The sequence below is a fragment of the Callithrix jacchus genome, chromosome 7 (genome assembly GCF_049354715.1).
Source record: "Callithrix jacchus isolate 240 chromosome 7, calJac240_pri, whole genome shotgun sequence".
In the NCBI taxonomy this organism is placed as follows: domain Eukaryota; kingdom Metazoa; phylum Chordata; class Mammalia; order Primates; family Cebidae; genus Callithrix; species Callithrix jacchus.
Window position 1 is genome coordinate 158,018,149 of NC_133508.1, and position 27,852 is coordinate 158,046,000.

Sequence of the window (27,852 nt, forward strand, 5' to 3'; positions counted from 1 at the left end):
GTCTGTTTATTTTGTTGATCTTTTCAAAAAACCAGCTCTTGGATTTATTGATTTTTTTTTTGAAGGGTTCTTTGTGTCTCTATCTCCTTCAGTTCTGCTCTGATCTTAGTTATTTCTTGTCTTCTGCTAGGTTTTGAGTTTTTTTGTTCTTGCTCCTCTAGCTCTTTCAATTTTGATGATAGGGTGTCAATTTTGGATCTCTTCACTCTTCTCATATGGGCACTTATTGCTATATATTTTCCTCTGGAGACCACTTTAAATGTGTCCCAGAGATTCTGGTATGTTTTGTCTTCATTCTCGTTGGTTTCAAAGAACTTCTTTATTTCTGTTTTCATTTTATTGTTTACCCAGTCAACATTCAAGAGCCAGTTTTTCAGTTTCCATGAAGCTGTGTAGTTCTTAGTTTCTGAATTCTGAGTTCTAGCTTGATTGCACTATGGTCTGAGAGGCTGTTATTATGTCAGTTGTTTTGCATTTGCTGAGGAGTGCTTTACTTCCAATTATGTGGTCAATTTTAGAGTAGGCATGATCTGGTGCTGAGAAGAATGTATATTCTGTGGATTTGGGGTGGAGAGTTCTGTAAATGTCTACCAGGTTTGCTTGTTCCAGGTCTGAGTTCAAGCCCTGGATATCCTTGTTGATTTTCTGTCTGGTTGATCTGTCTAATATTGACAGTGGAGTGTTAAAGTCTCACACTATTATTGTGTGGGAGTCTAAGTCTCTTTGTAAGTCGTTAAGAACTTGCCTTATGTATCTGGGTGCTCCTGTATTGGGTCCATATATATTTAGGATCGTTAGCTCTTCTTGTTGCATCGATCCTTTTCCCATTATGTAATGACCTTCTTTGTCTCTTTTGATCTTTGTTGCTTTAAAGTCTATTTTATCAGAGACGAGAATTGCAACTCCTGCTTTTTTTTTTTTGCTCTCCATTTGCTTGGTAAATCTTCCTCCATCCCTTTATTTTGAGCCTTTGTGTATCCTTGCATGTGAGATGGGTTTCCTGGATACAGCACACTGATGGGTTTTGTTTTTTTATCCAGTTTTCCAGTCTGTGCCTTTTGATTGGTGCATTTAGCCCATTTATATTTAGGGTTAATATTGTTATGTGTGAATTGGATACTGCCATTTTGATGCTAGCTGGCTGTTTTGCCTGTTAGTTGATGTAGATTCTTCATTATGTTGACGCTCTTTAGCATTTAGTGCAATTTTGAAATGGCTGGTACTGGTTGTTCCTTTCTATGTGTAGTGCCTCTTTTAGGAGCTCTTGTAAAGTAGGCCTGGTGGTGACAAAATCTCTGAGTACTTACTTGTTTGCAAAGGATTTTATTTTTCCTTCACTTATGAAGCTCAGTTTGGCTAGATATGAAATTCTGGGTTAAAAGTTCTTTTCTTTAAGGATGTTGAATATTGGCCCCCACTCTCTTCTGACTTGTGGTGTTTCTGCCGAGAGATCTGCTGTGAGTCTGATGGGCTTCTCTTTGTGGGTGACCCGACCTTTTTCTCTGGCTGCCCTCAGTATTTTCTTTTTTATTTCAACCCTGTTGAATCTGATGATTATGTGCCTTGGGGTTGTTCTTACTGCGGAATATCTTTGTCATGTTCTCTGTATTTCCTGCATTTGAGAGTTGGCCTGCCTTGCTAGGTGGGGGAAATTTTCCTGGATGATATCCTGAAGAGTATTTTCCAGCTTGGATTCATTCTCTTCATCCCCTTCTGGTACACCTATCAAACGTAGGTTAGGTCTCTTCACATAGTCCCACATTTCTTAAAGACTTTGTTCATTCCCTTTTGCGCTTTTTTCTCAGATCTTGGTTTCTCATTTTATTTCATTGAGTTGATCTTTGACTTCTGATATTCTTTCTTCTGCTTGGTCAATTCAGCTGTTGAAACATGTGCATGCTTCATGAAGTTCTCGTATTGTGTTTTTCAGCTCCTTCAATTCATTCATATTCCTCTCTAAGTTATCCATTCTTGTTATCATTTCCTGGAATCTTTTTTCAAATTTTTCAAGGTTCTTAATTTCTTTGCATTGATTTAGAACATGTTGTTTTAGCTCACAGAAGTTTCTCATTACCCACCTTCTGAAGTTGAATTCTGTCATTTCGTCACAGTCATTCTCCGTCCAGCTTTGTTCCCTTGCTGGTGAGGAGTTTTGGTCCTTTGTAGGAGGCGAGGTGTTCTGGTTTTGGGTGTTTTTCTCCTTTTTGTGCATGTTTCTTCCCATCTTTGTGGATTTATCCACCTGTCATCTGAGTAGTTGCTGACTTTTCGATTGGGTCTCTGAGTGGACACCCAGATTGTTGATGATGTCTTTCCGTTACTTGGTTTTCCTTCTACCAGTCTAGCCCCTCTGCTGTATGACTGCTGAGGTCCACTCCAGGCCCTGCTTGTCTGGGGTACACCTGTAGCAGCTGCAGAATGGTGAGGGATGCTACCAGTTTCTTCTTCTGCTATCTTTGTCCCAGAATGGTGCCTGCCTAATGTCAATCTGATCAGTCCTTTTTGAGGTGACTCTGAATTTACAGGGGTCAGGGAGCTGCTTGAGGAGACAGTCTGTACTTTATAGGAGCTCAAGTGCTGAGCTGTGAGCTCCATTGTTCATTCAGGGCTGTTAGACAGGGGCATTCAAGTCTGCTGCAGCACAACTCTTAAAACCCCTTTTTTTCCTCAGATGCTCTGTCTCGGTGTTTGGGGCTTTCTTTATGAGTGTCTGTGGCACTATCCTGCCCAGCTAGGAGGCAGTCTAGTCACTATTTGCCTGCCAAGGCTCCACACTGCTGATGTGGTGTCAGCCCTGTTGCTGCGAGCTTTGCCCTGCAGCCTCGGGCTCTGTGGCAGGCTCTGCCCTGCTGCCACCAGCTCTGCCCTGCAGCAGAGTCTCTCTGTTATGGCGGGTTACCTTGGCAATGGCAGGCTGCATCAGCAATGGGAGTGTACCTCCATAGGGGTGGATATCCTCGGTAATGGCGAACGCCCCTCCCCCACCAAGCTGCACCGTCCTGGGTTCAGCTGTGCTCTCAGTTTTGTTTGTCCCTGTGAGGGCGAAACCCGCTGAGTCTGCTTACCTGTCTCCCTGCCTCAGAGCACCTTTCTTTTTTTTTTTTTTAAGTTGAACGGATGGCTTTCTCCCAGGTGTTTCGGTTGCCCACTGTTAGTGCACCGGGATCTGTGTGATTTCCCGTGCAGCTAGCCACTGCGCTGGCTCAAACGCCACTTCCCAGGAATCTCCTGGTCTGGCTCACTGTCCACGTCCTGTTTAACCAGATGGATATGCCAATCTGCCCTCCCAAATCTCAGATTGCCAGTTTAGCAGGGCCCCTGGGCCCGTGTGTTTTGTGTGGATTGTTGGGGAGTGCCTGCGCTACAGCACCGGCCGAAGCGGCCGCAACAGCCGAACTGGCTGCTCTTGCATCCCATGTCTTTCTTACACCTGGGACTTTCCCCATTCTGTGGGCAACAAAGATCCATCTGGAAATGCGACTTTGACTCACCCTCTGAGCATTCACTGAGAGCTGCGATCCTGAGTTGTTCTTACTGTGCCATCTTGAATCTCTCTTTTTCTGACATTTTTTTCTTACTTTGCATTTTTCTGAAACTCTTTGGTGCCTGTAGGGGAGAGAGAAAAAATAATCAAATGAGCATTTTTGTCAGGTCCTCCTGAAGGCTGTCTGGAGGGACTGCTAGGTGATCATATCCCAGTGGCAGACAGACCTCCTGCTGGCAGCTTGAGCTGAGGGTGAGAATTGGACTGGCTGAAGGGGGAAGCACCATCCACAAGGGAGAAGAAAACACCCCTGAATTTCCATGAACTTCCTGTCAGCCTGGGGTGCAGGATATAGGGATTCCAACTATGCCCAAGCAGCAGCCAGGAACATCAGCCCATTTCCTCCTGATCCCCTCTGTCTGGAGCAGAGTGATGGCATTTCCTTCCAGTGAGGATGTGCTCAGCATCAATCATGCATGCTCAGACACAGAGGACTGCAGAAAAAGGATCCTCTGCAGAGAAACCCACCCCCTTACAACTCCAATTCCCAGGCTTCTGGGGAGGAGCAGAAGGGCCATGGGCAACACTCTGGATCTAAAAATCAGCAGGAACCTCAGATAATATCCACGTTCAGTTCCACCCTTTAAAACAGAGTAGTAGTGATGCCACAGGGGTAAGATTGAACGAAGGCCACATGACTTGCTATTGACAACACGGAACTAGAACCAGGCACTAAGGCCCTTTCAATAGAGATTGGAGGAAGTGAGAGGAAAGGGTCCAATCTGGCGGTCTCGGCAGTCATGAGAGGCTGTTGGGTTACCTTGGCTAGGACAGGAATACAACGTTTTACAAAGAAATATGGTGTCTGTGGTATTTATTTGGTCGGTTAAAAAATTAAAAAGAAGAAAAATCAAACGTAATTGTAAGTATTCTTTGAAAGGGGATCAGGAAAGAAAGAAAATTTGAAATGAAATGAGCAAAGAGTGGGGAGTGTAACTATGGACTTACTTATTTTCCCTAATGCCCAGAAGGTGATTGCATATCTGGTTACACGTTAAGGTATTTCTAGGAATATTTTCACTATCTAGACCAACAAAACTCTGAAGTACGAGGTGAAAAGGAATAGTTTTTGTTTTACTACATTCTCTCCTCCCACTTTTGTTTTCCCCAAGTACATTTTGGGAAAGGTTTCCTTTTTTTTTTTTTTTTTTTTTTTTTTGAGATGGCTTGCTCTGTCACCAGGCTGACGTGCAGTGGCACAATATTTGCTCACTGCAACCTCCACCTCCTTGGTTCTAGAGATTCTTCCGCCTCAGCCTCCTGAGTAACTGGGACCAGAGATGCGTGCAACCAGGCCCAGCGAATTTTTGTATTTTTAGTAGGGAAGGGGTTTCACCATGTTTGCCAGGATGATCTCGATCTCTCGACCTCATGATCCACCCACCTCGGCCTCCCAAAGTGCTGGGATTACAGCTGTGAGCCACTGCAGCAGGCTGACAAGTTCCCTTTTAATATTTAACGTCAACTTTAAGAGTGGCATAAGGAAGTATTCACAGGAAATCTCCTGAAGAATTTCAGTCTTGATGTGTTATTTGTTCTCTTCAGGAGCGTGAGATGAATAAGTTCTCTTTGGGGGCTTTGAAGAAGAACAACAATTGACCAAAAGTAAAATGTTCACACTGCAGCGCTGAGTCAATCAGTGGGCTATAAAATCTGTGTGGTTAAATGTGACCTGCAAGATTTACTGTGAACTGCCAAAGAAAACACTAAACTTTACTAGATGTAATACGGGACGTACTATTTCTGTACATTATGCGTCTATGTAATGACTGTTCCTCACATTGTCACAAGGCTGCACATCTGGTGCTGAAGGCAAACCTGGCTCCAGTCCAGTAGGGAACTCCCACTTGTGACCCAGGTTCAAGTTTAATTTTCAATGTGGGGCTCTCTGTGCTCAGCTCTAACACTTCTCATTCAGAGGAATAAGAGGGTGGACTTAGCCGGGTTCCTCCAAAGCCAACTCAAGAGGAAAACCCATGTGTAATGATGTATTAAAGCCATGCTCCCTGCAGAAAGCAACAATGGAGTTGGGGATGCAGGGAGGAAAGGGACATTTCTGAAGAGAGTGTGCAATTCCAGGCAAAGAACCCTGTGTTCCACAGCTCCAGGATGAAAAATTCACTGGGACTAAGAGTGAGAATGAACAGGATCCAGGGCATTAAGGAAATCTGAGCGGAAGTGGATGCCTGTGAGAAGGAAACTGAGGACATGGCCGAGGACATGAGTGGAGATGACCAACTAAATAGGTTTTCATAAAAGAGACAGATGTGAACACTTTATAAGTGAAAATTGCCCTTTGTTCTCACCATGACTAGTAGGGCCATCCTGGGCAAGTGAAGGAAACTTTCTGAGCCTCAGCTACCTCAGCTCTAACATGGAGATGCCACTGCCCCCTTGGGAGCATTCCTTCAGCTCTGAATGTTTATAGCAGGACAGAGCTTGTTTGGCAAGGGGCAGGGCATACGCATATGCAAGGTCAAAGAGTATTTTGTTTGTTGAATGAATCACTGTGATCACAGAAAACTATTTGCTTTTTCAAACTCAGGAGGAAATGCAAAATGGGAGAGGGGATGGTTCTAGTAGGAAAGGCACTCAATGTAACAGATTAGAGACCAACATTTTTGTTGCTAGTTTCTTTCTCTCTCTGTGTGTGCATTTGTGTGTGTAAGTGTCTGTGTGTGTGTGTGTGTGTGTGTGAAACAGGTCTCAGCTTGTTGCTTAGGCTGGAGTGCAGTGGTACAATGATGATGCACTGCAGCCTCAATTTCCCAGGGTCAGGTGCTTCTTCCACCTCAGCCTCCCAAAAAGCTGGAAGTACAGGTGTGTGTCACCATACCTTGCTAATTTTTAATAGGAACATGTTTTTGTAGTGTTGCCCACTTTGGTCTCAAACTGCTCAGCTCAAGCCATCTACCTGCCTCAGCCTCCCAAAGTGGTGGAATTACAGGCATGAGCCACCGAGCCTGACACTGTTGCTAATTTTATTACATCGGAATCAGATAAGCTAGGGTACATCACAGAGTTACCTGCTCTTACTAGAAAATAGGTTGATGGTTGAAACTCCCAACAATGCACATGAAACTCCCAAAATGGAAATTAAAAAAAATACAATGAGCAAGAAGAAACGAAAATCAGAATTTTTCTCTACATATCCTGTGAAGCTGCTACACCAAGGGGCACTTGCTCAGAGGAAGGGTTTTCTGGACATCATGAGATAGAAACTGCTCTGCTTTGCTCATCAGTTAGGCCAGTACCTCATGAGGGACACTCATTCTCAATGGTTTTCATGAGAATATAGCACTGAGACCAAATCACGATTGAAACAACAAGCCCACACATGGAAACAGCCACTGGAGCTCTGCAGAGGATGCAAGCCTGGGCCTGCATAAAGGAAGGGACGCTGGACTGCGTCAGTGGCGGGAGGACACCTCCCAGCAGGTAGAGCCGCAGTCCCCAACTTTTTTGGCCCCAGCATCTGGTTTCATGGAAGACAATTTTTCTGGGTCCAGGGTAGGGGAGATTGTTTTCTGATGATTCATGCACATTACATTTTTTGTGCACTTTTTTCTATGATTATTACATTGTAATATCTAATGAAATAATTATACAACTCACAAAATCAGTGGAAGCCCTAAGCTTGTTTTCCTGAAACTAGATGGTCCTACGTGGGGGTGACAGTCACTGGGAGACAGTGACAGATCATCACGCATTAAATTCTCATGAGGAGTGCAGAACCTAGACCGCTCACATGAGCAATTCACAGTAGGGTTCGAGCCTGCGAGAACTGAATGCCATTGCTGATCTGGCAGGAGGCGAAATTCAGGCGGTCATGCTCTCCCACCGCTGACCTCCTGCTGTGTGGCCCAGTCCCTAACAGGTTGTGGGCCCACAAGTGTCCATGGCCCCTGAGCTGGAGATCCCTAGAGTAGAGAATCCTCATCAGACACAGGAATTCTACAATGGGCTCTGAAATAATGGTGCAAAACTGCCTGGATGTGTGGATGGCCAGAGAAGAGATAAGGGCACTGTTCAAGGCATGCAGTTAGCAACATCATTTGAGAAAAGAGAGATGCCCTATCTTACAGAAGAAGGTTTTTATGCAAATATATCCAGATGGGCTACTGTGGCCAAAAACTTGCTATGAGTCCTGATCTGGTTCCTGTTTTCATGCCCACAGCCTGTTCTTGTGAGAAGAAACCAGGTGACCAAGGACTCACTTGGGAAAGGAAAAGAGGAAGTTCCTCCCACTGGATGTCTATGATTAAAAATGGAGCCAAGAATCAGATTCAAATCAGGCTCAGTTTATGGGGCCTGCCTGCATTATGTGTCTGACTCAGTGACACAAGTTGCAGAAACATAATATACAGAGGCTGCCTGGGGGACCATGGAGTTTTGTGACCTTCAGGCTGGAGTACTCACCGGCTACATCCACAGCAGGGCACGTGAGCTGATTCTCCAGTGAGGACGAGGCACTGCTATAAGGCTGGTGGCAATCAGACAGGTCACCCTGAACTGAAGGAGTTGAGTACATTTCATCCAGGGAGTCTTCTGGGGCTTCCTGCTCCTTTGCCTCCAGTAACTCCTGGCTCAGCCTGGGGTGAAGAAGACAGAAGATAAACACTGGACAGGACCCATACCACTGCACCCAGATGGTTCTATGGGAAGGACCACAGGAGAGGCCAGAGGAAGCCAAGTACGATCCTCTCAGAGAGACAACACCATCCTTCCCTGTGTGGAGCAGGAGGCAGAGTGGCAGCTGCTCAGTGCACTGGCAGACAATGAGCTGGAAAGAAAGAGCTTGAGGGACCCCTGTGGGAGACTGCCGGGACACAGTGCATTCAGCACTTTTACACACAATTTGTTGAAATTCGCATCAGAGGCCAAATGAATACAGGCTCTTGAATCTTCACAGAAAGAGTTCCTGTATCCTCAACCTCTCTTGTTCTGAGACTGTGAGCATGATATGAATGGTTTTCATTCAATCTCCTGCTGGCAAATACTTGCAAACATGGAAATGCCGAAGAGGCAGACAACAGGTGAGATCAGAAATCCCTGAGTGTGGTCAGCTCACCTGACCTGTCACCTAACTTATGTTCCTTCTGAGACCTTTTCCAGATTTCACCACCCATCACCCGCTCCTGATTATTCAGTGTTACCTGGGGGCAGCTGATTTCTCTACGTTCTCAGCCTCCTCATCAGCGTGATGTTCATCGTTGCCTTTATCATTTTCTGGAATTACAGAAGCATCTATTCAGATATTTCCCACTTTACCCACTGAAACCGCAGTCAGCCCTATGTTCACCGAGACATGAACACGCATAGATGGGTCTGCATTGTTCTGAGCATTGTCATGTGTTATTTTTAATGTGACAGGTTTTCCTAATCCATGAGGAAATGTGTTTCTGATCTGGAGGGTCACCATCAAGATGTGGCCAAATAGTGAAAAGACATCTTGCTCCCCATATTTCTGCAGGCTTGCCCAGCCTCTCTCTGAGCTCCAGCAGCTGTCTCCCCAATCGTGCCTCACTTTTGATACCCAGGCACAGGCTCTGTGTCCTGTTACAGCTTACATTGAAACCTGTATGTTTCTCTTACCACAGGACAAACTAACTTGTCCCACAATACTCCACACATCGGGGACTTCGTGGGCCCTTCAAGAGGCCTCCGCTGTCTTATCTAGGAACATGCTCTCCACGTGGAGTGCGTGGAGATGGCTTCCTACCACCAAATGTCCCACATCAAGTGCCTTCTCCAAACCACACAGCAAGGGGCTTTATCTCATCATGAAATATCATCGTAAGTGTTCCCACATTTGAATGCAAGAGACAATTTTTCTGCCTTTACAGATTTAGAGACAGGAACTCAGGAAGGATGAATTAATCTGTTACCCACAGTTGCTAAAGACACTGCTGAAGATAGAGCCTGGAACCCTCATTCTTAGTCCAGGGCTCTTTTGACTCTGACAAGCTGCCTCCTGTCACAGCCTCCTTCCTGTTCTTTAAAACTGAACGGATGCTGTCTCTTCTTACAAACACCACGTCCCAGCAAGAAATGAGGAGACATTTGCCATCCTGTGACCTCCAACCCATGGGTTTCCCATCTCAGTTTCTGCCCAGGAAGTCCTGGTCATGTCATGGCTACAAATTTTTAGTGGCAAGAAATAAAATTGTCATTGTGGAGGTGTGGTGGTCTGGGGACTTTCATAAGCCTGGGGCTGTGTGTCATCAGGGCCTGTGCCCACCTTACCTTGGCTGAGCTGGCTGACATAATGCTCTGCCAGCCTGGGCCCGTTAGCCAGCTGCTCTGGGAGGTTCTGAGGCTGGGTTCTTTCTTCTCGTAACTGTGCCAGCTTCTCTGCCTGATACTGAGCCAGGGCTTTATATTGCCTACGGTGGGACAGCAGAGAAGGTTTAATAACGGAAAGGGATGAGTGATCAGTTCTAATACTGCAAGGGAGGTTTAGGTGAGAATGTCCTCCAGGAGCCCCCCAAGCAGAACGTCACAGGGGATATGCCTGTGGTCCACAGGAATGTGTGTGTGTGTGTGTGTGTGTGTGTGTGTGTGTGTTTATCTATAGCATATCTATATCTATATCTATATATTTTGAGATGACAAAGATTAAACCATGAGGGATTGAACCCCAGGAATTCCCAACTGGTTTTGACAGGAGGCACAAGGTAGTGGTCCCAGAAAGCAAAGGGGAGGTTTTGTTTAAGAGGGAACAGGCAATCCTCCTCTCTCTGCAACAGAGCATGGCTGCCATATTATGTATATACAATATAATAATAAATAAACATTTATTTTTTAAAGCAGAGTATGGTGGCTCACGCCTGCAATCTGAGCACTTTGAAATGCTGAGGCGAGCAGAACCTGAGATAAGGTGTTTAAACCCAGCCTGGCCAACATGGTGAAACCCTGTGTCTACTAAAAATACAAAAATTAGCCAGGCATGGTGGTGCACACCTGTAGTCCCAGCTAGTCGGGAGGCTGAGACAAGAGAATTGCTTGAACCTTGGAGGTTTCCTCTGTATCAGAGAGAGCTCATGTGAGATCCTCTATGATGTTCCTTTCATTTTTGTCTTCTGTAAACAAAAGTCAGTCTTCCCAAATCAGTTTCAAAAGGATGTCCTTTCAGCTCCTCACTTTAGCCGTGGACATTTCTATGTGAAAACTCCCATAGTGCATCGGGCAGTTGCTGGAAACAGAGCCATGCCCAGAAGTGTGGCCTGGTGCAGATGGGGAGAATTGTAAAGATGACAGAAGAAAAGAATGACAGGTCAAGAAGGCAGTATTGACTGAACGAATGAGTTGCTGCGGTCAGCCAGGAGGTGACTCTAAGAGTCCATGGGATAGAGTGTACTAAACGCTGCTGGCTGGTTCACTTCCTTTTAATTAATTTTGGATGTGCAAATTTTGACTCAACATTTTGTTGTTATCAAAAGAGTAAACAGAGCTCAAGGAAACAACTGCAACCAGTAACGTGCTAAGATGACTGTTCTGTTGTATGAGTGTTGCTGTGAAATGCGCCTGCCACATAAATGGCTGTCCTGGTCCTGGCCAGCTTAGCTGCTGGTTCTCCCAGCTGAAGTGCTGCACTTCAGAGATTCACACCTCTGCCCCCCCGCCTGTCTCACAGCGTCTGTTAACCTGAGCTCCTGAATTCTCCTGAGCTCCTGTTCCAGCATCCCCTCTGTACAATTCATTATATCCATTCGCAGAGAGTCGACTATGCATCTGTATTCTTCACACTCTGAGAAAAGACAGTCATGCCTGCCTCAGTGGAAGGGACAGGCTGTTGTGGTCACTGCCTACATCGCAGGTGGCAGCATCCATCCCAAGGACAAAAGCATGTCCACTATCAGGCTCCAGTGAGGGATTTCCTTATTTTTCATTATCAACCTCCCAACTTGCTGGCATCTGACACTCTCCAACTTAGAGATGGAGAAAAAGAAACTCAGTGGCACATCAAGGTACACGTGGAATGAGACAGAGTCAGAATTCACAGCCCCCAAGGTCTGACTCTTAGTTTTTGGCCAAGTTCCAAAGCCCTGCAGCGTCTCCTGTAAAACACTCTATGGGGGTATGAAGTACTGATATTCTGGACAGTAGGAAATGCCCTTAGGACTGTGGGTCTCACGAATTCCCTGGAACTGGGAATTTTCAGCACAAATTTGTCAAAGATTTGAAAAATCGTATCTGAATATAGTTGCATAAAATATGAGGTATTAGACTCTGAAGTCATAAGAGAAATATGGCCCAATACCAATGAAGTTTGAATTAAGTCAGAAAGAGCAGAATAAAGAACGAATAGTGTTTACTCTGTGCCAAGTATTGTTCTAGGAGATTTAGAAGAAACAGGTCATGTAATTCATTGCAGCAATTTACAGAGGTAGGTATTATTATAGTACCCAAAGAACAGATGAGGAAACCGAGGCACAGAGAAGCTAGGCATCCTCAATGAAGCCCAAGAGTCCAGCCCAGGATCCCTATTCCACACACTACACTGTAACCTCCACAGTATCTAATGTGCCATCTTTCTTCCTCTTTAGAATAAGAGCCTGTGCCCCAGGATGCAAGACATTCTTCTCACCAGGGTACTCCCTGCTCTTGATGCCCTCAGGCAAAGATGCCACACTCAGCATTGGGAGCAGAAGTTAAGATCTAATCTCTTAATTTTCTTAACTTCCTGTCTGATTTTTTTATGCTATATGAACAGTACTATTGAGAGGGGAATACAGATTCCATCCAATGCTGATGGATGCTCAGCCTCTTCTTTGGAGTAGCCACACATATGGAACACTTCCATGTTGGCAACCTGAGGTCGTAGAAGACCAGTTGTTTTCCTCATCTGCAGCCACATATCAGAATCACATGGGTGCATTTTAAAACTACAGACACCCAAACCACACCCCAGATCATGTCAGTGAGAATCTCAAGGTGTGAGTTCAAGGCATGCATCTTAACTGAAATCCCACCAGGTGTTTACTACATGGCAGCGGGATGTAGAGATACAAAATGAAACAACCCAATTTCCCATCATTTTCTTTCCTTTCCCTGTTTATCTCATGATTGGCTTTGTTCCCTGTGGTTCCACAGATTTTAGTCTCCTCTCTGACAACTTTGGTGAGATCTCTTTCTTATCAACTGGGCTAGGCCAAAGCATAGATTGTCCTGTAGATAGATGGCCCTGTAGATGCTTGTCTGTCATCCTGTGTAGCATAAAGCAGGTCCTGGAGTCACTTTTCTCAAAGTTAATTCAGAAAACTCTCTCTCATATACCCTGGCCTCAAGATTCATCTGAGTTGCCTTTTAGACCCTTAACTGGACATGTAGAAATGGAAATGAGGATAAAATGGAGAGAGGTTAGAATGATATATCTCATGATGTATGCTGATTTGAAGTCCTGTCCTCTGCATGTACTTTTGAATGTCATAAATGTCATTCAGTTAATGTCAGCACAAATGCGTCCATGTGGTGAGAATGCTGAGTCCCTGGCAATTCCATCTACATTGTCACAAGGCTGCACATGTGGGGCTGAAGGCAAACCTGACTCCAGTCCGGTAGGGAACTCCCACTTGTGACCCAGGTTCAAGTTTAATTTTCAAAGTGGAGCTCTCTGTGCTCAGCTCTAACACTTCTCATTCAGAGGAACAAGAGAGAAGTAAAGATGGACTTAGCCGGGTTCCTCCAAAGCCAACTCAAGAGGAAAACCTATGTGTAAATGATGTATTAAAGCCACGCTCCCTGCAGAAAGCAACAATGGAGTTGGGGATGCAGGGAGGAAAGGGACATTTCTGAAGAGAGTGTGCAATTCCAGGCAAGAAACCCTGTGTTCCACAGCTTAACTGTGTACTTGGATGAGGTCAAGGAGGCCCGGCTCTCCTGTGACCATGAGAGGGACCTTCAAGGCATCAGGAGAAGGAATAGAGCAGAGTTCAGAGAGCAATGAGGAGATGGGGACAGAAAGGGCCTGGCAGGGTGGAGCCCATGGGACACTAGGGTTAGACCAGACAGAGGTTACAGCAGCTGCTGGGGAAAACAAATGGAAGAGAAAGAGCAGTGGGAGAATGAGCTGTCACCATAGACAGAGAAAAATAAGAAGTGAGTGCAGCTCAGAGCCATAGAAGTGATTACCTCTGCACCCTGGTCGTGAAGGCCAATGAATCCACTTGCTGAACTGGACTTTTATTTTCATCTTCTTTGGTTTTGAAACACTGGAGGCATGAATGTTGCCAGTGACTTGATGCCATTGGGTGTTTGATGAGCCTTCGAGTGGATCATCTTCCAGCTGCGGAGGGTTCTCCATCACAATGGAGGAAGGTAAAACCAGCTCTGAAAATGAAATACAGTTAATGGCATCCACTGGCATCCATGGTCTCACTGTGACTTTCTCTTCCACCCAAAGGACATCAAATCACGAATGTGGCCTTGGACAAGAAAGTCCAAAGGGGAGGGGAAGCCAACAGAGTGACTTGAATACTTCTTTTTTGTTGATATTTCTGACATTACTCAGTAACGACAAGTGTGCCAGGAGGCAAAGGCACTCTCGATTCACAAAAATATTCAAGAAACTGAAGATTAAGAAACACAAATAGCTCCAGGGTAGATACGGCCAAAGCAAGGGAATCACACTGTATGTCGGCTGTGCTTTGGGGAGGGAAGAGATTATAAGAGTGAAAGTTAAATCAGAGCTGAGTCCAAACAGGACAGCGGGGTGGAAGGGCCTGGCAGGGTGGCAGCCCATGGGACACAGAGGTGAGACCAGGCAGAGGTTACAGCAGCTGATGAGAAAAGGACCGGGGAAGACTAAATCTGGAGAATTTACAAAACGTGCATCATTATATGATCTATTGCACATATATATACACACTGTGTTGCATACACACCAAGTGTACATAATATACACAGCAAATGGTGTAAATGCATATATCTGTAGATACTAATCTAATAAAAAATAATATATAGTGATTTGGGAGATATTTAGTGTGACAGTATAATTAATGTTCTCTTCCATTGAAATTGAAAAAATCATAGAAACATGAGAAGAATGAGAAAGAAAAGGTGTGCAAAGAAACAAATCACCTGTTAGACATCAGGGAGAAATGACCAGGGAAACTATGAGTGAGGCACCAGCATTCACTCTGTGCTGTTACTGAGCCTGGTTCTGGCTCTGGACTTCAGGGAACGTGGGCAAAACAGCATGTGTCTGAGCCAGTGAGTTGGGTCTTGGCTGGGGGTGTAGGAATCCATAGTGAAACAAAGGAGAATGCGGTGGGACAAAATCAGTTTAAATTAGTTACACAGCACATGTAAGGGACGGCACATCCCTGACACCCGCTGACCGCCTTCCAGGTATCCTTTCCATGGACCCAAATGGTGCTCATTATCTCATGTGACCCTTTCTCCTCCTGAGGACAGGGGTTCCCATATTCCTCAGCTGAGGGCTCCAGGATGAGAAATTCACTGGGTCGAAGAGTGAGAATGAACAGGATCCAGGGCATTAAGGAAATCTGAGCGGAAGTGGATGCCTGTGAGAAGGAAACTGAGGACATGGCCGAGGACATGAGTGGAGATGACCAACTAAATGGGTTTTCATAAAAGAGACAGATGTGAACACTTTATATGTGAAAATTGCCCTTTGTTCTCAACATGGCTAGTCGGGCCATCCTGGGCAAGTGAAGGAAACTTTCTGAGCCTCAGCACCCTCAGCTCTAACATGAAGATGCCACTGCCCCCTTGGGAGCATTCCTTCAGCTCTGAATGTTTATAGTAGGACAGAGCTTGTTTGGCAAGGGGCAGGGCATACGCATATGCAAGGTCAAAGAGTATTTTGTTTGTTGAATGAATCACTGTGATCACAGAAAGGTATTTGCTTTTTCAAACTCAGGGAGAAATGCAAAATGGGAGAGGGGATGGTCCAGGTAGGAAAGGCACTCACTGACTGAAACAGATTAGAGACCAACATTTTCATTTCTAGTTTGTTTTTGTGTGTGTGTTTGTGTGTGAGTGTGTCTGTGTGTGAATGTGTGTGTGTGTGTGTGAGAGAGACACAGGTCTCACCTTGTTGCTCAGGCTGGAGTGCAGTGGTACAATGATGACCCACTGCAGCCTCAATTTTCCAGGCTCGGGTGATTCTTTCACCTCAGCCTCCAATAAAGCTGGATGTACAGGTGTCTGTCACCATGCCTTGCTAATTTTTCATAAGGACATGTTTTTGTAGTGTTGCCCATGCTGGCCTCAATCTCCTCAACTCAAGCCATCTACCTGTCTCAGCCTCCCAAAGGGCTGGAATTACAGGCATGAGCCACCAAGCCTGGCACTGTTGCTAATTTTATTACATCATAATCAGATATGCTGGGGTACATCACAGAGTTACCTGCTCTTACTAGAAAATAGGTTGATGGTTGAAACTCCCAATGATCCACATGAAATTCCCAGAATGGAAGTTAAAAAAAATACAATGAGCAAGAAGAAATGAAAATCGGAATTTTTCTCTACATATCCTGTGAAGCTGCTACACCAAGGGGCACTTGCTCAGAGGAAGGGTTTTCTGGACATCATGAGATAGAAACCGCTCTGCTTTGCTCATCAGTTAGGCCAGTACCCCATGAGGGACACTCATTCTCAATGGTTTTCATGAGAATATAGCACTGAGACCAAATCACAATTGAAACAACAAGCCCACACATGGAAACAGCCACTGGAGCTCTGCAGAGGATGCAAGCCTGGGCCTGCATAAAGGAGGGGACGCTGGACTGCGTCAGTGGAGGGAGGACACCTCCCAGCAGTTAGAGCCGCAGTCCCCAACATTTTTGGCCCCAGCATCCGGTTTCATGGAAGACAATTTTTCTGGGTTTAGGGTAACGGGGATGGTTTCCGGATGATTCACACATATTACATATTTTGTGCACTTTATTTCTATGATATTTCCATTGCTCCACACACAACAGTGTGACCTCCACAATGTCTAATATGCTGTCTTTCTTCCTCTTTAGAATAAGAGTCTGTGCCCCAGGAAGCAGGACTTCCGTCTCACCAGGGTACTTCCTGCTCTTGATGCCCTCACGTATAGATGCCACACTTCCTGTTAGGAGCAGTCTCCTCTTGAAGCTCTTTAGAGCAGGTACACTGTCCTGTCACCATGTTTCCCCAGGGTCCCCAGAACGGAGATTTGCCTACTGGGCCTCAAAGAAGCTTAAACTGAATGGCAGTTCTTTGGTTCCAGACATTTACCAACAGACTACAAGTTATTTGTCTGCAGGATCTTACAGGGCACAGAGAGGATCCTCGTAAATGTGATAGAGCCTTTCGCTGAGGAAGGTAAGTGCCTCTGTGCCTGTGTGAGAGTCAGTGAGTAGGATTTCAACTCTAGTCCCACCTCACACCGGACTGCTAACGTGGAAGGGTTGCTAAACACATCGTGCCTCCATTTTCCATCCTTAACACAATGAACTTAAAATACCCATTTCTATTTTCCTAGAACTAAGGAAAGGACGGAATTAATTTAGATGAAGGGACCGTTCAGTATCTCAGAGAGAAGCAGGCGCTTAGTCATCACTTTTGTGATGATGAATCTATAGGACTTACTATATCTCTTCAGTTGCTTGGCCAGAGAGTAGACAGTAACTTGACTTACAAGAAATTTCTCTTTGAGGTCTTGGAACTGCTGTTGGCTCTCTGCCACCTGGGAGCACTGTAAGTCCGGTGGACTTGCCGGGAGCTCAGACATGCCCATCCCTCTCCCTGCCTGAAAATTATGTCACCGGAATACACCCATCATCTACCTCCACCTTGGAAATCCCCTCTGCACTCAGCACTAAGCTCTGCACCCAGCACCTAGCCTGCTCACCAGAAATCCTGCCTGCCTACCAATAGCAGGTTGTCACATCCATGTCCTGTTTGTCCACAGGCAATCAGAACGCCTTCCGTCCCTGTAAAACCTACCCCTCTTTCCCAGGACCACAGAACCTTTCCCGGGAGCTGAATAAATTGGCATCTAATTGTTCCCATGCAGGCTTCAGTTTCCCCATTTTAAACTCGGCAATAAACCTCACAAGAGAATTACTTTTACAAGCACAATTCCTGGTTGATTTACAGGATGTTCATTTCTGCCCTCTCCCTGGATAAATGTCCAGCAGATACCACATGCTGACATTGGTGGCAGAAGAGGTATAACAGGGACTAGGGAGAAGAAACCAAAACACATGATGGGTCAAAAACAAGTGAAATCAAATAGGTTTAGTCAGCACTGAGGGATGACGACAGCTGGAATGGTTGACTTACGGTTAAGAAGACCTCGATTAGCATCCCACAGTACTTAATCGCCAAAACAGAGTTTAGTGCACCAGAGCTCAGAGCCAAAGGCACTGCCTGTAACTCAGACTCTACAAGAGTGAGGGAGGTTAGCAGCCGGTATCCCAGGTAACCATCTGCAGTCACAATAACAGAATTAGCAGGTGGGGGTGTCATGGAATCTTAGGAGCCCTGCATTCCAGTTGCCCAGGCTGTGCTGAAACCCAAGGCCCCCTGATGTCACCTGAGAGTCACAGATGGGGATTATTTCCTCAGCAGTCCCTCTCAGGATTTGCTTACCCTTGTGACAGTGCTGCAGATCACCTCTTTCTTAATATGTCTGAGCACATTCCTCTTTGTCTCTTGTGTGTATAAAATCATCAAGGTGGAGACAGTTCCCCAGAGGTTATATTTTCTTAGTGGTCTTCAGGAAGTCACCCACCTTCTCTAAGTTAAAACAGATCTTAAGGCTTTTCCACACATGAAAGATGTCAGACTTTTAGACTGCCATGATAGCTTCTGTGTTCTGCATTTTTGTTTCTGTACCTACTGAAAAGCTAATGAATAATTTATCTTTAAAGATGTTTTCTCCCTGGCTCAGTGTTCTCCTCGCTGCATCCCACTGTTATGTTGATTCTTTTCTCTCACTGAGGCAGCATCTTGGCTTTTCATCACACTTCCGACCAGTTCACATCCCTAAGCGCAAAGCTCCTCCTCCATCTGTGGGTTCATTTGTTTCTTTGATGTCACTGACACTTTTTTCATACTTGTCACATACCAATATCATTCTGTCTCACAAGAGCTCTTTTCAAGGTATCCAGTGATCAAAATCATTTGTGTGTATCCCCTGAAAATGTGTGTGACCATACACTTTGGGAAGTCTTGTAAACCTGATGCTATTTTGTTGTTTGCATTTAGTTTCCCCATGTATTGAAAGGAAAATAAACAGGGCCACGAACAGTTTTTATGGAATATTATTGGAGATCACACACACACACACACACACACACACACACACACACACACACATATTTGCTATAACACCATTGATGCACTGTGGCCTTCCCCCAGCAGAGCCTGGCAAGATCATGGTCATGGTCGGGGTGATTGATGATGCTCATTGTCTCTCACTGTGACCTGGTCTTGCTCCTCCACTTACCCCCGTGCTGCTGAAGCATCTCCACACACCGTCCAATTCCGTCAGTGATTGGGGCTCCTCTCAAAGCTCCCTGAAATGAGTCCAGGTCTCAGGATGTCAGACACATTCCAGATACAAAAGCAGCCCACACCGCAGAGCCACTGAACTCCAGCCTGGGTGACAGAGCAAGACTCCGATTGGTCAAGGGTTTTCGTGAATGGGCTGACACTGCAGGGGCAGAAATGTTCTGTGGTCTGGACTCACTGCTGCAGGACTTGGCCTGGGACCTTCTTACCAAGAGCATCGGTGGAGCCTCCACTTCCAATGTCACTGTGGCCATGACTGCGAAGACGCTAGGCCTGCTGGTGGACAAAGAAGGTGTCCTCAGCAATTTCACCCATGAGAAATATCATGAAATGGCCTCCCACCTTCAGCGTTCCCAGTGCTGACCTCCCCATGGGCTGTGGGACAGGCTAGATGGACAGACACCTCCCCCTACCCATACCCCTCCTGCGTGTGGTTGGACAACTTTTTTGTTTTGCGGATTCGGGTATTTTTTCCTGAGTAAAAAAGATTCTACTAAAAAAAGTTAAATAACCGCACATATGTGGGCATAGCATTTGCATCTGTATTCTTTGACTTTATGTATGTAGGAAGACTCACACCGGTCCTGTTGTTTCGAAATTACTGTAGCTTTAAAATCAGGTTTGAAATCTAGCAGAGCAAGTCCTCCAACCTACTGCTTCTTCAAGACCAACTTGCCTATTCTAGGTGCTTCGATTTTCAAATACATTTTGAAACAAGCTTTTAAAATTCTCTAAAATCTCCTACTAGAAATATTAATCAGAATTGTGTGCTGTAATATGCTAACCAAATTGAGTCTTCCAGTCAATGAACATGATATGGATTTCTCTTCTTGAATTTCTCTCACCAATTGCTTTTAGGGGACTTGTACCTGCTTCATTCTATGTATTCTTAAGCATGTAGTGATTCTGGATATTAATCTCTTTTATGTTTTATTGAATTTCATTTTCTAGCTGCTAATTGTTAGGATGCAGAAATTCAGATTTTCAAATCAGCTTCATAAAGGTGTAATTTAGGTACAAGAGACCACACCACTTTAAAATGTGTAATTCAAGCCATGTTTACCAATGTATACACTCATGGAACTTCTGCCACAATCAAGATAGAGGAATTTCCATAAGCCCCCAAGTCTCTTGTACCCCTTTGCAGTTCATCAGTCTTTCAACCCTCAGCCCCAGTGAGCCTCTGTCACTTTAGGTATTTGTAACCATTTTCTGTAAATGAAATCATACCTATGTTATTTTGTTTCTGCCTTCTTTCATGCATCGACTTAATTTAAAAATTTATCCATGTGAGTATTTGCTTTACCAGTTAATGCCGTGTCGTTGCTGAGTAGTATTTCTTGGTGTGGCTATACCGTGTTTGTGCAGACGTTCACTTGTTATGGGACATTTCTATCATTCCAGGTTTGGGCTATGATGAAGAAACCATCATGAGCAACCACACGTGGCAGGCCAGGTCTCACTAACGCAGGCTTCCGTAACGACTGTTTGAGCACCAGCTGAGTGAGTAAGCTCAATATTAAAAGAAAAAAGAAAAAAAAAAAGACAGTGGCTTTATACAAAGGCTGGCATGTGAGAAATGCCCACCACAAGTTTTGCCTAGGCTTTTCCCGGCCTTAAAGCATGACAAAATAACAAAGGAATTCTTAACAGGAGTCATTTAGGATTAAACAAATTATATTGGGGTCTGGAGAAACTTCTCAGGCCTCCACTAACAAGTTTATTAGAGGTCTGAAGGAGCTCCCCAAACCTCCATGATTTAGCAGGAGACAAGACAAGGGTAATCACAACAGCACCTGGACCCATTTAGATTAAGTAACTTTACTGAGACTCCAGAGGAAGGTCTTCAGGACTCAGACCTTAGTTATAATGAGAAGTTCGTCGCTTATATGTCTAGATGAATGCACACGTACACATGCACATATAGCCTAGAAGGCACATAAGCTCTAGAACACTTTGTAATTTTGAGTTGGTCTGTTGATAATTTCCAGGACTTCTCCCTGTAACCAGTTGCAGAAATAAAAACTCTCTTCCCAGTTCACCTGCATCTCAATACTGGGCCACAAGAAATAGTGGCCTGCCCTTTAGTTTGGTCCAGAAACACACATACAGATCATTGTGCAGACATAGTGTGTAAATTTATATAAATGGAATGGCTGTCCATCTGATCTGTATGTGTTTTTTTTTTTCTTTTTCAGTTAAGAAACATTTATTTGGATAAGAAAGAAGGCAGCCCGGCGCGGTGGCTCAAGCCTGTAATCCCAGCACTTTGGGAGGCCGAGGCGGGTGGATCACGAGGTCAACAGATCGAGACCATCTTGGTCAACATGGTGAAACCCCGTCTCTACTAAAAATACAAAAAAAATTAGCTGGGCATGGTGGTGCCTGCCTGTAATCCCAGCTGCTCGGGAGGCTGAGGCAGGAGACTTGCCTGAACCCAGGAGGCGGAGGTTGCGGTGAGCCGAGATCATGCCATTGCACTCCAGCCTGGGTAGCAAGAGCGAAACTCCGTCTCAAAAAAAAAAAAAGAAAGAAAGAAAGAAGGCCTGAGGGCTGGGGGCCAGGGCCAGCCTTCGTCTCAGGCCGGGGGCTCGGCAGCCTGCACCTCAGGCTGGGGGCTCCGCAGCCTGCACAGGTTGGGAGAGGCATTTCCTCTTGCTGAGCTTGGTGAGGATCTGGTCCTGGTTGGGCCGGTGGGGAATTCCGAAGGTCTCTGGAGGAAGGACGGGACCTCTGTTCTGTTCCACGTGGCCCATCAGCAGATAACTGGCTCCTTTCTTCACGGAGCAGGGGGCACTGCTTGCAAGGCACGTAACACTTCAGGGAGGCACCAGTGGGTGGAGAAGGTAGGTCCAGTCCTCCAGATTTATAAGCACCAATAAGACTAACAGTGACGGTGAGGCCCTCTCCTGGGCCCGAACCATGGACTTCACTGTTGCGGTCACCACCGGGCGCTGCTGGAAGTTGCTGTACAGCGTGTCTGTGCGGGCACTGCTGACACTGCTTTGGACAGTTGACAGCGGGTGCATCGGGGCAATGGGAGTTTTCTCTGGGGGCTGGGGCTTGGGAGGTGGCTTGACTTTGGGCTCAGTTCCCGGCTGGGGCTGGGGCCTGGCCCTTCTTTAGCAGCGCACGAGGCACGGTCTTGTAGGAGGCTGAGAAGCTGAGATCTGAGACAAACTGGACCAGGAGTTCATTCCCTTCGCAGGAGATGGAGCCCGGGACCGCGTCCCCGCAGAGCTTCCCCCACCTCGGGGCGCCGTCGCCCACGGCTCCGTTGAACACGCGGACCCATCGAGTCACAGCGGCGGTTGGTGTCCGGCTCCGGGTCAGACTTCTCGAAGGTTAGCGCGATGACCTGGTCCCGGGGCGATGATGTGCCAGGAACAGCTGATGCCCGGGGTGGGGGGATCGGACTCGGGCCAGCGGGGCGAGGTCAGGGTTCCCTGCACCTTCTCCAGCCGCCCCCGCAAAATGGGTGCTGTGGGGAGGGGAGGGGGAGGGAGGAGCGGGGGGGGAGGGAGGAGCGGGGGGGGAGGGAGGAGCGGGGGGGGAGGGAGGACCGGAGGGGGGAGGGAGGAGCAGGGGTGGGGGCGTGGAGACCCTCGCTCAGCTCTAGGCGAGCTCCAGACCGGGAGCCCCGCAGGCAGCTTGAATGTCTGGGGCTCAGGATGAGCGGACGAGAAGGGGGGTAAGATGAGGCAGGTTAGCAGGGCCGGGGGGAGGCGGCTGGGGAAACTTGGGGCCGCAGGGCGCATGGCGGGCGGTGGAAGCCGTCGGAGGAACTGACTGGACGCCCCGTTCTGGCCCCTCCCGACCCGGGCCGCACCTGCCTCTTCCCCTAGGAGACCCCGGCTCCCCTGCCAGGCAGCACAGTCCCCTTCAGGCTGAAGACGGTGTCCTCGACTTGGGGCGCAGCCCCGAGGCCCCCCTTTGCCGAGGTCCCGCCTGAAACATTGCAACGGAAACTTGCGCCGCCAGGAGTGGGTGACGGGACCGCAATCGGGTGCCCAGGGCTGGGTGCAGAGGGGGCCGCCCCTCGGGTCGGAGGAACCAGTCCCCAGCCCGGGGTGCCCCCCTCGCGCCGTCGGAGGGAGCCCATTGCGGACGGGGGCGGGCAGTTACTCACCGTCCCAGTAACCCCAGGCCGCCCATTCCACCCGCGGGTGGGCGACCCATTTCCACCTCCCGCCTGGGAGGGGCCCTGGAAGAGGGGGTGAGTGGGTGCGGGAGGGGGGAGAGAAGACGGGGAGGCGGGACTGAAGGGGCGGTTGGCGAGGACACTCTGATCTGTGTATGTTTCACCTTTAAGAAACGATTAGATTTTCAGAGTCGCACCATTTTTCATTCCCGCAAGTATAAGGCGTCCATGTGCTTTATGTGCACCAACCTGTGGTATTTTCTGCCGTTTTAATTTAGCCATTCTCAAGGGTATGTCCTGGTAGCTCATTGTTGTATTGATTGGTCTCTCCCTGATGACTAGCGGAACATCTTTTTAGGTGCTAATTGACCATTGGTGTATTTTCTTTTCTGAAGTATCTATTAAAGTCTTTTGAGAAATGGTTTCATTGTGCTGTTTGTCGTATCAGACTGCATTTTATGTGTACTCTTAAAAAATCCTTTGTTGGCAATAAGGATAATATCTCCTATGTTGTGGCTTCTTTTTGTGTTCCCTATTGGAGATAATGATACAAGCCTTCAAAAAGTTAAATATATATATATATATATATATATATATCCTAATTAATTAGACATATATGTGAGGATCTATTTTTGGATTCTGTCTTCTCTTTCACTGATATATGTTCTTTTATTTTTTTCAACAAAACTCATGATCCTGATTTTCATAGCTGTACAGTAATTCTGGAAATAGGTAGTGAATTCGTTCACCATATTTCTTTTATAATATTGTTCTTTTATTATTCTTGATTATCGACATTTCCCTATAAATGGTAGAGTCAGCTTGTAAATTTCTACCAAAATGCCAGTTGGAATTTTTATTAGAATTACATTGAACCTGGACACGAATTTGGGAAGAACTGACTTTTTAACTATAACAACTCTTCTTATCCATGACAAGGTTTATCTCCTCTACTAATTTAGTTCTTTTTTTTTTTTCTGAAGTGGTGTTTCGCTCTTGTTACCCAGGCTGGAGTGCAATGGCGCTATCTCGGCTCACCGCAACCTCCGCCTCATACTTCAGGTCCAATGTAGTGCTGGTCCAAAGGCTAGTGCTCAGCTACATTCTCATACTTCAAGTCCAAATCCTCTGTTCTTATCACTCCATCCATTTTCCCTCACAGACTTGACACATTCCATGGTAACCAGTAAGAGACTACAAATCTGAGTCTCTCACCCCTATCTGTATTCTGAGCTCCTGTTTTTCATTGGAAAACTCATCTCTAACTTACCATCGTCTCCACCCTATTTCTCCATCTCTGTCAAGAGCTCCCACATTCTCCCAGGACTCAGACTCAAAACAGAAGTTCACTCTTCTCAGTCAGCTCCTTCCTTACCCCACCAAGTACTTAGATGCTTCCTAATTCCTACCCTTGTTCTTCCAGATTCTAGTGTGGTTATGTGAGGACTTTCTTACTTCTTCCTAGTCAATTCTACCACTCTTAAAATGGAAATTTTTTTCTTTGTGTCTCTTACAGTATTGAGCATAATATACTCTGTGCAGTAGTTGTTCAAAAAATATCTGTAAACATCTACAACCATTCCATGGGGGCTTAGGGAGCCATGAAGTTAAACTGGATCGTGCCTGTAACATAACCAAGGCTACACCCTGAGTCCTGGAATGCAGGGCACGAAAGATCCTGCAGCCTGACCTCCTGCGTGTAGGGCTAGACTATCCACTCATTCTTGTTTCCACCAACAGCGCCACTAATCAACTCTGGGACATCTGGGGCAAGGGTGCTTCAGGTTAGCACTCTGGCGATCTGCCCAACTGATAGGAAACTAAAATTGGGGTGAGGAGGTAGAAGTCAGAGAACAGGCTTATTATATATAGAGTCCTCACAATCAGGCTGACAGCAGAGAAACTGAAATATGAGACGTATTTTCCCATTCCTCCATGCAGAATATAAATGATAATACTTTTCCAGTCCCAGGTAATTAAGTAGTTTCCTCGCTCAATCAAAAAGCTCCATCTCGGCTGGACCCGGTGGCTCATGCCTGTAATTCCAGCACTTTGGGAGGTGGAGGTGGGTAGATCACGAGGTCAAGAGATCGATACCATTGTGGTCAACGAGGTGAAACCCCGTCTCTACTAAAAATACAAAAAATTAGCTGGGCATGGTGGCGCGTGCCTGTAATCCCAGCTACTCAGGAGGCTGAGGCAGGAGAATTGCCTGAACCCAGGAGGCGGAGGTTGTGGTGAGCAGAGATCGCACCATTGCACTCCAGCCTGGGTAACAAGAGTGAAACTCCGTCTCAAAAAAAAAAAAAATCAAATAACAATCTATGTAGACAAACCATTAAGCGACATTGCTCCAATAAGTGTTGGGGTCTGTACAACCTTTTTTTCATCATGTAGGTATTTACCAGAGCACAGATTCTCTGGTGAGATGGCCTGAGGCCAAAAACAGTTTAATAAAGTGCTTCATCTTTATCCAACCCTCAGGCCTGCATTCATTTCCCAAGGGAGCATCCAGGCATCCAGGCATATCTAGGAACATCACCGCATCGGGGCATATAAACCTCTGCCCTTTCCATCAGCACATTTCCCTGTGCTGTCAGGCTCAAGTGAAAGGCTGCAGCATGGTCATGTACCGTTGCTGTCAGCTTCTGTCTTTTATTTTGTTGTTGCTGTGTGTGTGTGTGTGTGTGTGTGTGTGTGTGTGTGGTGTGTCTGTGTGTGTGTGTGTGTGCGTGGGTGCATGCGTTCATGCAAGCGTGTTTTTCCATGTTTCTGTCAGGAATAATCTTTCGGGAGCACATAAGAAGTGCATGCAGGAATCTCACGTCTTGTAGGCTGTCTCATCTCTGCTGTCCATCCTCTCCAGATTTTCTGGACTCCGTTGCAGACCATCGACCCTGGCTTCTGCCGTTAGACACCCACTTTAAACGCCTCTAAGACATCTGGAACACTCTGATAACCCAGTAGTCATGGAACTCTGTCCTCTGGGCTCACAAAATCTCTGGGGGTAACTGGGCCATGCTCCGCTGTGCCACGGTTTCCACACTCCTTGCTTTGAGGACAAGTCTTTCCCCCATGGAAAGGACTTAGCACCACAGTCCAAGGCTCTAGACTGCAGAGTCTGGGCTCCTCTGAAGCACGGCTCTTGCTCTGGGACATTAGGTGTGGCCTGTGCTTGCCAGCACCATCTCTGCAGAGAGGCCTCCCTAGTCCTGGTGACATCACCGGCCTGGTTGGGACCAGGGGTTACCTCCGATCATTTTCCTGTGTGTCATAAAGACGTAACAGTACCCAAGCTCAGTATGCCGTGCTCCCTGAAATAACCCAAATGCACACCCTGCACAGTATGGTTCCTGGGACAAACTCTGCTCATATTAGTTCTTGGGATATGTACTGACAAAACTATTTTTTCTTCAATTGTGTAATGCAATATGGAGAAATTGAATAAAACATAGGTATAAATTCTTGCATCTGTTAGCATGTGAGCACTAGCTAGCACTAAACACCAGCTTCTGGATCCTTCCCACAGGCACCTTCCTCACCACAGACCCCTCCTACCCTTAGCAACTACCACTACCTGATTTTCATGATGTTTGGTTCTTTACAGTTTTCTGCTTCTCATGCCCCTTAATGGATCCAGGTTATCCTGTAATCATACATGTATATTCTCTTATGCCTGGCTTTTTTTTTCACTCAATGTTATGGATTTAACAGTCATCACTGATTCATCCACTTTCATTGCCAATGAAATATGTCATAATCTGTTTATGCATACACTTGATGATGGGCATCTGGGCTGTTTCCAGTTTGTAGCTTAGACACTGCTGTGGTCATTCATGTAAGATGTCCAGGGGCATGGAAGCACCCATGTCCCTGCGTTACACACAAGGAATGGAATTCCAGTCCCTCTGTTTCACTGATCTAAGCCTTTCTGAGGTTAAGAAAAAGTTGGCCTGGGTATAGTGGCACACGCCACAGTCCCAGCTACTCAGGAGGCTGAGGTGGGAAGATTGCTTCAGACCTGAAGTTTGAGGCTGCAGTGAGCTATGATCACATCATTGCATTCCAGCCTGGGAGAAAGAGTGAGACCCCGACCCCCTCAAAAAATAATAAAACAGGAACGTGAAAGTCCCCATAATCAAGGGAACGGAAAGGGAGGAAGGGATGAGCTGTAGAAAGAAAGGAGGCTGGGGGCGCTTGACCAGGGCACAGAGTAGGGTCGGGGGCATTCCAGAGAAAGGGTCTGCCATTCTGAGTGTGACAAAAAAAACCCCTTGATGGTCAGCTCGTCCCCCACCTCCTCCTCCCTGCTCTTCCACATGTGCCTCCTTGGCCCTTTGCTCATCCATCTCCGCCTCCCCCTTCTTCCCATCCTGCTCCGTCACATCCTATCTGGTTACTGCTTCTCCTCCACTCCCCCAGCTTCATCCCCCTAAAGCACAAAGCTGCAGGCTCTGAAGCACTGGAAGCTTTGCCCAGTCTGAGAGAAACACGAGGGAATATTTTCCAGCAGCAGCAGAAGTGCGAAAGCACCTTTCTCTGGCCAAGATGTTTTTGAGGAAACCATGTAAGGTTGCTTTGCCTGAGGCTCTGAGCCTCCACAGCCAACTCCCACGCCTGAGCAGTGCAGGCCTTAGGCCGACCCCTGGGA

At 46.5% G+C, this 27,852-nt stretch overlaps 1 protein-coding gene and 1 pseudogene across 1 annotated transcript; both read right to left on the minus strand.

Moving 5' to 3' along the window:
* On the minus strand, positions 1 to 17,941 carry NBPF7P (Putative neuroblastoma breakpoint family member 7). The gene is made up of 6 exons (XM_035252641.3): positions 17,828 to 17,941; positions 13,679 to 13,876; positions 9,791 to 9,930; positions 8,701 to 8,773; positions 7,964 to 8,136; positions 1 to 3,606 (listed from the first exon to the last, which is right to left on the minus strand). The coding sequence occupies exons 2-6, from the start codon at positions 13,792 to 13,794 to the stop codon at positions 3,575 to 3,577; spliced, it is 534 nt and encodes a 177-aa protein (XP_035108532.3). The 5' UTR covers positions 13,795 to 13,876; positions 17,828 to 17,941; the 3' UTR covers positions 1 to 3,574.
* A 2,078-nt stretch (positions 17,942 to 20,019) lies between these two features.
* Positions 20,020 to 22,818, minus strand: LOC100393131 (procollagen C-endopeptidase enhancer 1-like; annotated as a pseudogene).
* Positions 22,819 to 27,852: the final 5,034 nt, after the last annotated feature.

Bases quoted from the DNA above. Each gene is read 5' to 3' on its own strand.
- NBPF7P (XM_035252641.3), bottom strand. From the start codon at position 13,794: ATGGCATCAAGTCACTGGCAACATTCATGCCTCCAGTGTTTCAAAACC. The intron at 8,774-9,790 runs GTAAGGTGGGCA...CTGTAATTCCAG, and splicing joins TGTCAGCCAGCTCAGCCAAG to AAAATGATAAAGGCAACGAT. The intron at 8,137-8,700 runs GTAACACTGAAT...TCTTCACCCCAG, and splicing joins GAGAAATCAGCTGCCCCCAG to GCTGAGCCAGGAGTTACTGG.